Genomic DNA, 10985 nt, shown 5'->3' with positions numbered 1-10985 from the left:
TTCATTACATGGCTAGTTTTGCTTGGCAACAGTCGTATAAAATGGTTCTCTGACAATGTTTAGTAGCAGCATTCACGCTCTGATTTCATACACATTTCAAAAATACAGTAGTTGGCACGGTTGACGTACCAATTGCTATCTCAAAATATAAATAATAAAGCAAAATCATCACTAATGCTTTGCTGTTTTAGTCAACTCCTTAATTTCTAACAATAAAAAAAGGTAAAAAATATTTTTTTAAAAAGAAGAAATTTATTGACATTGAAAACCAGGCAGGCACGGCATCCGTCTGAGCAAACATATGCACAGACCAAATATCTACAATAATAATGACCATAAACAATATAGTCACAACAGAGGATCAACGAAGACTACCGGAGTGGTGTGATGGTGAAGATAAACGGCGAGGTAAAACTTGTGTGTGAATTACGGCATATGAAGGGCACATTAGAAACACACGTAACAATGAAATCAACTCCTGTCTTTAAATTTGTTTCCGCTACGCAACTTTGGCTGTTACATCACAGCAGACATTAGTGACCTTTCTTTATGTTACCAAGACTCCTAAATATGGTAAGTGTGTTGTTACGCTGGGTGTAATGATCCTTTTTGTTTAAGTCTGCAATCTCCTCCTCTAAAGAGATTGTCCGTTTGGCATTCTTTTCTATAAACACAGAATAATCATCTTCAATATATCATCTCTTTTTTATATGAACAACAATAAATAATATTTATAGTGAAGGGCAGACTGTACAATGAAAATAGTCGAATATTTACAAAGCCAGGAAGACGCTGGAATATGTCAAGATTCACATCTCGCCAGAACTGATAAGATTTCTGTAACACTTTCATAAACACAGTAGCACAATCATGAAGCAATGCTTCACTTGCAAGCTCAATGTTCTGAAAATATGCTCACTGGAGGAGACTGACTCCAATAAAATCTGAAGTAAACATTGCGATTTCACCCTGTCATTAAAATAGTTATGTGTAGAAAAAAAGTAAAACTATAAAAGTGCTTACTACAGTCCACCCCTAAATCTGAAATACCTATTTTTCCTCTTACATGCAGAGCTGTTTATGGAACCAGTTTGTTTTGATGTGAGTTACTGAGTGTTGGAGATGTCTGCCTTCTCTCCAATATAATGGGACGAGATGGCAATCTGCATGTGGTGCTCATAGCAAAAAAAAAAAAAAAAAAAAAAATTTAAAAAAATTTAAACAGCCATGTCTCTTTTCAGAGATCCTGACCCGGTTACTGAAGATAATCCGCAGGCCCTTTTGTGAACAGTTACATGTAGGAACGACTTTCTTACAACCAAACTACACCCGCTAACCGTTTCACTGCGCAGGGGGAAGCATGCATCTTCTCATGGACAACATGCTCCTGACAGTGTGAGATCTTAACATTTATGTCATCCTGCTGAGCTGAGCTGTATCATTAGCTAGCTTAGCAGTGCTAGTTGAGTTAGCAGCAGATGCACATTTCCTCCTGCACATTGATGTGGTTGTGAGTTTTTGTTCAGTTGAAAGACAATAGTTCCTACATGAAGCTGCTCACAACAAGGTCTGTGGATTATCTTGAGTAACTGAGTCGTGGAAGATATCTCCAACACTCAACTGCAAATGACACCAATAATGGAGCCCACAGAAACAATAACTGAATGGGGCGGGGGGCAGGCAGCATTTGTGCCACAGGGCCATGCACTTCTGGTGGGTGCTACTGCTGCTAAAACAACATAGAATTGATTAATAACACTACAGGTAAGAGGAAAATTATTTTTGATTTTATAGTTAACTGTCCCTTTAGACACAGGAAACAATACAAACAGCAGTTTCTATCACCAAAAAAAAAAAAAAAAAAAAAAAATTAAGCTTTTCAATTAAGCTTTTCAATACAAAACTCATAAAAATTCGCAAAGTCCTGATCTGACCGAAATGCCATCACAGGTCTGAATATGCATCTGTTAAATTGTTTAAGCCCAGATGTGACAGAATATCATTATTCCTTTAAAAAGCACACCTGGTTTCCCTAAGCTGCGTAATAAAATGCATCGTAGTTTTATATAAGCTTTAAATTAGCATAGTTTTGAGCAGTATGGCAACAAGGGCTTTACTGTGATTTTCTTTCCATAATGCAGCTGTGTGAGTATTTGTGATTGTCTGAGCCTTAAACAAATTAAATATCGAAGTCTTCTTGTTAATTGGCAACAAAGAAACATTGCTCAATCTTGTGCAAGTTTCATAAATATGGCAGAAGCCAGAGCTCCTCTCTCTGAAGCACTTTGCTTTGGTTACCTCAGCAGATGTACGGTGCACCAGAGTCCAGTTTGTCTTGACAGCATTTTAAAAATACTTCATCAAAGACAACTCTGCTGCCCAGCACAGTCACAGACCCTCTATCAAGGGCTTTTTTTTTTTTTTACTGATAGCCAGACCTCAGGGAGTCCAAACATAAATGACCAGAGAAATAAGTTCACTTCACAGCAGGGAGTGTCACTTCAATCCAAGACTGACATTTAGAGTGTGTCAGGTGTAACATCACAATCTCGAATTTACAGACACAAACAGGCACATTTTGACAAACATTTAAATAACAAAAACACACACACACTCTCTCACACACACACACACACACACACACACACACACACACACACACACACACACACACACACAGCATTCTTACTCTCATATTTATCCACCTGCTTCCTCTTCTCGAAGTCTTGCTGGTTCACTGTCTCTACATGCTCCTCAGCTGCTTCTCCGTCTTCATGGGACTTTCAGTGAGAAATGCTGTACATCATTACGCCCTCATGTTTCATCGTGATTTAATGTGGCTCCACACTGATGCTCTTCAAGATTTGAGGCCCATTCGAGCCATCAGCTGTTCGTAGACAGTCCAAGCCATAGCAGCCATCAGAGTGCGTCGCAGAGACCTGGGGACAGCCCCACGAAAGAACCCGCTCATGCCGTGCTCCTGAGGGAGAGGACAGATGTGGTATATGTTACTGGTGTAGTCGCGGAGACACACCCTTCATGCCAACAAGAATGAGTGTTGCTTCTCTGTTGAAATGATGTGCACATGCAGTCAGACACACAATGAACACACACCATGTAGATGTAGCGGACAGCGTCCGTCGTGCTCCAGTGGGACGGGCTGATTTGGATGTGGGTCTTCACCACGTCTGCTGGCTGTGTGGCCAGTGACGCCATGATGCCTGCCACCACCCCACAGCTGAAGTTCACCAGCGGGGCGTAGGCTGATGAAGTCACCTCTGAGAGAAGCAAACCAGGTGTCAGGAGAAAAGGTATTGCTGCGCTCCGGTCAAAAGTGACAGGTCGGAATTCCCCCGTTGAATTACCAAGCGCTGACCTCCAAGTGTTCCATGTGCACAACGCCAGACGATCCAGTTTACAAGTAGAAACTCCTGCTGTGAGTGACTTTCCATTGTACTTTTTTAGCAAGAGGCTGTAAATTTTGGTTTGAAATGCAGCATAAGTTTGGACAAGGAGCTCTGGACGTGTTGATGTACTCAGTCAAATTAATACAAACAACAATCAAGTTTTTTATTTAGATTAAATCCAAATTTTCCCCGAATTCAAAGGGAAATGGGCAAATGAAAATGCATGTTAATGTGTGTTTCCATCCACTTTTGTTTAGCAGACGTAAAGAGTTGGGCACACTCAGATCAACAGCTGGTGACGCTGATTCTCCGGGTGCCATTAAACAATTGCAGAAGAAGAAGGCGTGACAAGATGACGTTGGTCAAACTTTAAACCAAGAAGAACTGTGTAGAAAAAATGATGGAAATATTGTATTGTCGCTTATTTAAGAAACGTTAGTTTCCTCATCAGTCCTCAAAGAGCTGCAGCAATTTTTTCGTCTCTCAGGTGACAAGTGACATTTCAGTTTATGCACATTGTGATTTATTTGCCAAGTCCGTCTCCATTGCACTTGGTCACATTAACGTTTGCACCTCAGCCAAGTCTTTTTGCTATTAAAAAAAAAAATTCTGGTGTTTCCACTCTGTTTATACTAATTAATTGAAATGTGCATGAAAAGATGAAAAGGTGTTGCTGGTCATCTAGGCGCATGAAAAAATGTTTAGGTTTAAGACATATATAAATAGTAAAAGTACTTAAGAGCCACCTTTGGAGGCCAAATATTCAAAAGCACTACTCCATTTACTATACAGTTGATTGATTTCCTGTATTCAGTGTTAATACTTACACAGCCTGTTGCCTTTCAGATCTATGGAAAATACCACTTCACATTTTAATGACTCTACTCCGATTTGCTGATGTCGTGTGGCTCTCACCTTGAGGCAGCGCCTTCTTGGCCTGGCTGTAGAACATGACGTAGATGCCGGAGAATGGAGCGTCTCGGAGCAGTGTTGCAGTCAGCCCAGAGAACAGAGCCCTGATTCCCTCCGTCTCATAGACACTCCTCAGAGCCCCTGACACACTCACATAGTTGTAACAGCCACTCTGAAACAATGTGCAAATATAGAAAATGAATATGGAACATGTTTGTGTTTTTACACTGGATAAAATATTTTTCCTCTTTTTTTTCCAGTGTAATGGGATGTTGTGGCAACAATATCTCGCAGATACTTCATGGTTCATTCACTGGTCACCAGAAGCTCCGCAGTGTCATGTCAGCCAATGAGTGCTATCACGAAGCAAAACTCTGATTAATGAATAAGATGAGGGTGGACGTGTCACAAAAAGACATTCTCACTTTTTGTTGAATGTGTGTCATGCATATAGAGAGATTTAAGCTAAATTATCGTTTGTTTTTTTTTTTTAAATCAATAGCCCTCTAAGCCCTGTATTTGCCCTGTTCTAGTAGACCTTTTTTTCTACAATTCAAATATGTCTGGTGTTGTGCTCACTGATGTCAAACTAAAAACCGAACAATCGGAGCCTTGAAAGCAAGATAAAGAATGAGGAAGTTATCTTTCTGTGTCAGAACCAGATAAAAACGGGGACATCAAACTGCTTTTTTAAAAAAATACTCAGTCATTCTAGGTCTTTACTATTCACTAAAGGAAGACTCCATACAAAAAATAGCTTCCCTTCTTGTTAAATGAGAGTTTATAAACCATTTTTTGGATCAATAATTTTAGATTTACTGTCACTTATTTTAAAACGTGTGTCTGATAAAAACATTTTATTTCAGGGTGAAAGAAGACAAATCATTAATTACTGCCTAAATGCAATTATACATCGACAACTGCCGTGAACTGTTAACTGTTAACTGTGCAGATAAAAGTTCAACATCAACTGACACTTGAATGTAAGAAGATGATCGGAGAAGTAATAAAGTCCATCGATTATACAGCACATCTCGGGTGTGTGCAGCTCACCTCAAAGCGTGTCTTGATGACCGTGAAAGGCAGCATGCAGACACCAGCCACAGCTCTTGCACCCGCTCCGAGCAGAACAGCCTCGCCAGCGTTGGGTGCCCGCTCCTGGAAGTAGTGCTGCTTCAGGGAGTAGAAGGTGCTGAAGTAGATACCCACACCAGGGATGCAGCGCATAAATGACTGCCAGAGAGAATAAGGAAATGTTAAACTTCTGTCATGTTTGCTCTGATGATCTTAAGGTAGCTTTAGCTTTTTATCAAAAAGCCAATCAAGAACATAATATATATCATATTTGACAGTAGTAATCTGAAAATTAAGAATTTATTTGTAAAGAAAACACAGACTCGATTTGCCTGAGTGTCTGTCTGGTTCTCAGAGCAAGATTAAGAGGCACTTCTTATGTAAGGTGAAAGACAGAAACACTGTATGTGGATTGATGCTGGAGAACAAACACCCTCACTGACTACTGACTGCACAAACACATGCAACAACAGGATTTATAGCTGCAGGAATTCTTGAAAATAACAAACAAGATCAGTTACTCACTGGTGAAACCCCCTTCCACAGACTGAAGAAATTCTCTGTCCTAATAACATTGATGAGAACGGTGAACATCCCCACCTTTGGTGCACTGCAGGATGAAATTTAGCAATGGTTACAGACACATTCAAAGGTGCAAAAACGTTTTAAAAAATAAAAACAAATACACATATACACATACAAAAAGACAAAAGGCCACCAGTTGGGATGGTGTGAGTCATAAAGCATTGAACATAATTAACTGCATAAATTATCTGCTGAAAATTAGTACTTAGGCCTCCACCTGCAGAACCTTGTTTAAAATAAAAATCCACTTTTAGCCGTTAACATTTCCTGTTCCTGTTTCCGTGGGGCTAATTGCAAGTTAGCAGCCTGACATTATGATTACATGGTGCTGGTGTGACTAATTGCTCTATATGGGTCATAACAACAGATTCAGGCCAGCACTGCCTGCAAATTGCGCCTTGCCATGCTGTGTGTGTGTGTGTGTGTGTGTGTGTGTGTGTGTGTTATTTTGTGTCTGGAGAGCATGCTGTGTGTGCGTAAGTAAGTCAGTGAGAGGAAAAAAGGGAGACCAAAAGATAACACCAGAGGCATGCTGATGTACATGTCGATGGCATGCAGGCAAAACGTGTCGCGTGTATTCATGTTTAAATATGAGATGTGTCTGTGTGTTACATGCACACACACACCCAGGCTTGGCATTGTTCTGCAGGGTCTGCAGCCGTGTCTTGACCAGATCCAAAGGCTGGAAGAGCAGCGTAGAGCAGGTGCCACTGAGAGAGCCACACATAAAGGCTTTGAGAGCTGGGTGAGCCTGAGGACAATGACAGACGGAGAGAAGGACAATAGAAGGAGAGAGACAGAGAGGGGGAAAGAAAAAGAGGACAAGGGGAATGGCAAAGACAAATGGACATACATAGAAAAAAAAATCAGACAGAGAGTGCACAGAGGGAGAAGAGTGGGGTAATGTAGAAAAAAAATCAATATCGGGGACAGAGAGAAGGGTGTTGGAGGATGAGGAAAAGAGAAACATAAAGGATTAGTCACACAGTAAAAAGGTTTTATTTAATAATGCGGCAATCAACATATTTTTGACATATTGTTGAATGCTTCAGACCCTCATGAAGGAGCAGAGAAATATTATCCACGTTTGCATAAAAAATCTTGACACAAACGAAACAGAACCCAAAATAATTGACGTAATCTCGTACACATATAATAAACTTTTATCCAAATATGAATGTGCTTGTATGACATTTCCGTTACAAAAAAAAGAAAAAAAAGCCTGTAGCACAGAGCAGAGGCCAGGTTCCCACACAGTGGAGATGATGGAGATGTGCAGAGACAGTCCACAAACACACACACACATGCTTGGCATGCCTTGTGTATACACACACACACACACACACACACACACACACACACACACACAGAGTTGGCTGTTGGTTAGAATAAAACAGACTCAACATTATCAGGGGTTACATGCTTAATAGAGAAACATGAGACACAAACATGGACAGACAGACACTAAATTTAGCTGCATATGAAGGAAAACAGTTCCTCAGAAAATGTGAGGGGGAAAAATGCTTATAATAAGGCAATAACAATAACTACAGTTACAACAACAACCACAAAATAACATTTCAACACCACACATGAGCTGTCTGCATTCCACACCATGTACACACTATATGTCTAACACATAAACACATGTGCCACTGAAATGCACACATTATGCACAAACACACACACTCCTACCTTCCTGCTGGAGGCTCGGCTCTGAGAATCCTGTTTTTCCTGCATTTTGCCCTCTTTCCCCTTTCTTTACCTGTGATGCTGCTATTACAAACAGCATATTATAAAATAAACATCCATCTCTCTCACAAACCTTCGCTGTATCTCTCCTCTGCCGACCCACAATGGCTTTCTCCTGTCTCTCGTCCTCCCTCCCCCCCGTTTCACATTCAGAGCAGAAGCTTAATCCAGCCTGCGTTTTTCTATGGGCTTCTATCTTTATCTTTCAGGCACACACCAACACATCTGTATTTCCCCCCTCTGCAAAGCTCACTGCTAAAGTGCATCTTTGTCAAACAGTATGACTCATGAAGTGGCTGTGTGTGTGTGTGTGTGTGTGTGTGTGTGTGTGTGTGTGTGTGTGTGTGTGTGTGTGTGTGTCGGGGGGGGGCTTCAGACACTGGATTTTAATGCCAGGGTCAACAATTCAGCTAAATCACGAAAAAAAAACACCCCATATTCCCATAATTTCCTCCATATCAGCGTTGTCCTAAAGTCACATCATCATGAACAAAGAAAATTCTGTTACATTGTGCCTTTGATTTTGTTTATCAAATGGTTTCAGATACTTTGGCAAAAATTGGCAGCTGCCAACTTTTGAAATTTAAAAATAAAGGGCTGGCTTTTTCATTTCCATAGGAAGACGATCAGTCCTTAATGATCAATAGTTAGGCATTTATGGCATTCAATACTGCGTAGGATCTACAAGTTTCAAATGTCATTAGCAACCAGCTAAAATACTGCTGATTTTGTCCTTAGAGTTTAAATAAGGGTGGGCAGTGCTGTGAGAAAATAGGTTTTTGCCACACCGTTTAATCTACTGTATGGAGTTTGCATGTTCTCCATGTGTCAGCGTGGTTTTCTTCGGCTTCCTCCCATCGTCCAAAGACTTGCTGGATAGGTTAATTGGAGACTCTAAATTGCCCATAGCTGTGAAAGTGAGTGTGAGTTTACAATTCTGTTTGATATTAGTCAATCTAGATATATTAGGCCATTTTGGGCAATGTTGCAAATTAATAAGCAGGGCTGCTTTATGGTTGTATTGGATTTTGGTATGAATTTGACAATGTGTTAAAGATCCTTATTTTCTGGTTATTGACAAACTAATTAATTGATTTTCCCAATATTTACTGTATCCAGATACATATCGATATAATGATATACAATAACACACACGCACTGTAATAAAGGATTTCCTCAGAAATGCTAACATATAGTTATGTTTTGTTTTTTTTTTCTTCTGCTGTGCCATCAAGTTTGACTAGGCGCTTCGTTTTAATCGACCACCAGTAGCTTGGTTGGACTGTCCAGTAACAATGTGTAACTGCAAAACATTATCACAAGGTGACACACACACACACACACACGAACAACTGGTTGTATTTCGCTTCACCCTCTGACTGACGGATTGAGTACACTGACGGTATGATGACCATAACAAACAGTGGCGGCAGCCTGCAGTTGCACTCACCGATGCTAACTCCATATTTGACCTGGATGCCGGGTCCAGTTTCTCCCCTGGTGCTGCCGTTTTGAAGATGGTCAATTTCAGCCAACGCTACTAAAAGCGGGACAACGAAATGACGGCCATAAGTCACATTTCAAATCAAAAAGGTCATTTTTAAAACCTCTTTGAAGCCTGTGGCGGCTAGCTAGTTGAGCTAATTAGCTGTCAGAGTAAGCTAATAGGTGAAGGACTTGCTAAAATGAACCGGTCACTTCCCAGTCAGAAACAAAGACAAGCGGCTGGCTACAACAAAATGTGATACTTTAAAGGCAAAGGCTGTAAACATGTCAACAATGGCAGTTTGTTCTGAAAAGATATAAGAAGCCTCACTCAGCTAGATACACTACTTGACTACCTAGCTAACTTAGCATGCTAGCTCCTCTTACCTGACTTTGAAGTGTGTCACGGAGTGATGGAGGTGATGGTCCAACCTGCCAGCTTCAGGACACCATGTTTAGTATTTCCTTTGGCCACCTGTGAAGGTTTCCTACGAGTCTAATGTCTGTAAACACTGATATTGCCAGGCTAAATACAGAACTTTCCGGCAACGCTCGTTAGCTAACGTTAGCTAATGTTGTGTTAGCTCAATGTAAGTTATTTAACTTTACTCTGACTCTCTCCCACACTAATATGTCCCGCTGATAATGAATTGACGTGGTCTGTGTCCCAAAAGCTTGTCTTTATAGATTTTGAACTGCGGCTATAAATGTCATACAACAGTGACCGACGTGCTGCGGTGCTGCGACTGGTAGCATCTGGCTATCAAAGTTCACCTCAGTGCAGCTTTGACACACTCACGCACGCTCACGCACACTCACACACGCACGCTCACGCACGCTCACGCACACGCACACACACGCACACACTCACCGCACGCACACACGAAAGAAAGTGTACCGCTACATTGGTCATGGATGGGAATGGGATCAGTGTGCGGTATCTGCTTCTCAAGGTACAAATATATGTAGACAATTCTAAGTTTATTCTGGATATTCAATATTCTGGTGCTTTAGTTAGAAGAAAAGCTGATATGAGAACAATGTAATTTACTGCAATGGCCTCAGGATGTCGCTGTTGTCAAATGTCTCAGTTCTGATATGAAAAGTAGTAGAAACAGTCTATGAGTAGAAAGTATAAAAGATATTTTTCATCCAGTTAGGGACAGTGCTTTATTTATCAGAGTAGGGGGGTGTGGCATCTTAGGTGACAAAATCTTTTCAGTGAGCTTCCCAGAGAGACTTCAGGAAAATGAATAACCCCCCTTCCACCATTAATAACCATACTCAAAATTTCTGGATGTGTGATAAATGATGTGATTTGGGTTTTTTTTTTTTAGAAAAAAACCACTATATACTTAACAATACTTTATAGATCCATGGATGGATCACTGAACAGGCCAACTGGTCCAGGGGCTGGAAGTGTCAGGGGCCCCATTGCCTTCACCTGCAAAATATCACTTGAATTAACACTTACTGACAAAGAAAAGGCGCAAAATGACCACAAACAGTTGTAAATGAACTGCAAACAGACACAAAATAACATAAAAAGTGGCAAAACAACCACAAACAGATAAAATGACCCCAAACAAATCTCAAACCTCAGAGAGAGGCAACACCACCAGAAAGTCTGTGTCTGGCGCCTATGTAGGAGTAAAGAGAAGACGTGGTGGAGCCTTTTGCACATATGTGTCCAGGGCCCATTGTCTCATAAGCTGCCTATGGATGTACAGTGTATCATATAGTGCATTATCTGGCAACACTTAAAACAGT

General features: G+C 40.8%; 1 protein-coding gene across 2 annotated transcripts; it reads right to left on the bottom strand.

Annotated features, from left to right (window-relative positions):
- Window positions 1-230: 230 nt before the first annotated feature.
- On the bottom strand, window positions 231-10061 carry slc25a38b (solute carrier family 25 member 38b). Of its 2 annotated transcripts, XM_042485637.2 has the most exons (8): window positions 9603-10061; window positions 9181-9270; window positions 6605-6729; window positions 5919-6003; window positions 5373-5552; window positions 4323-4491; window positions 3115-3278; window positions 231-2980 (listed from the first exon to the last, which is right to left on the bottom strand). In XM_042485637.2, exons 2-8 carry the CDS (start codon window positions 9193-9195, stop codon window positions 2858-2860), a joined length of 861 nt encoding a protein of 286 aa, XP_042341571.1. In that variant the 5' UTR covers window positions 9196-9270; window positions 9603-10061; the 3' UTR covers window positions 231-2857. The 2 variants fall into 2 exon arrangements, with proteins under 2 accessions (XP_042341571.1, XP_087931721.1); XM_088075595.1 differs by lacking the exons at window positions 9181-9270; window positions 9603-10061 and adding an exon at window positions 7674-9152.
- Window positions 10062-10985: the final 924 nt, after the last annotated feature.

The sequence above is a fragment of the Plectropomus leopardus genome, chromosome 3, assembly GCF_026936395.1.
Source record: "Plectropomus leopardus strain MGB_pleo_1.0 chromosome 3, ASM2693639v1, whole genome shotgun sequence".
In the NCBI taxonomy this organism is placed as follows: Eukaryota; Metazoa; Chordata; class Actinopteri; order Perciformes; family Serranidae; genus Plectropomus; species Plectropomus leopardus.
The sequence above is the reverse complement of the archived record's forward strand: the minus strand, read 5'-3'. Positions and strand labels throughout refer to the sequence as shown.

Bases quoted from the DNA above. Each gene is read 5' to 3' on its own strand.
- slc25a38b (XM_088075595.1), bottom strand. From the start codon at position 7,718: ATGCAGGAAAAACAGGATTCTCAGAGCCGAGCCTCCAGCAGGAAG. The intron at 6,004-6,604 runs GTGTGTGTGTGC...TTCATCCTGCAG, and splicing joins CAGAACAATGCCAAGCCTGG to TGCACCAAAGGTGGGGATGT. The intron at 4,492-5,372 runs GTGAGCTGCACA...ACATTGTTTCAG, and splicing joins TCATCAAGACACGCTTTGAG to AGTGGCTGTTACAACTATGT.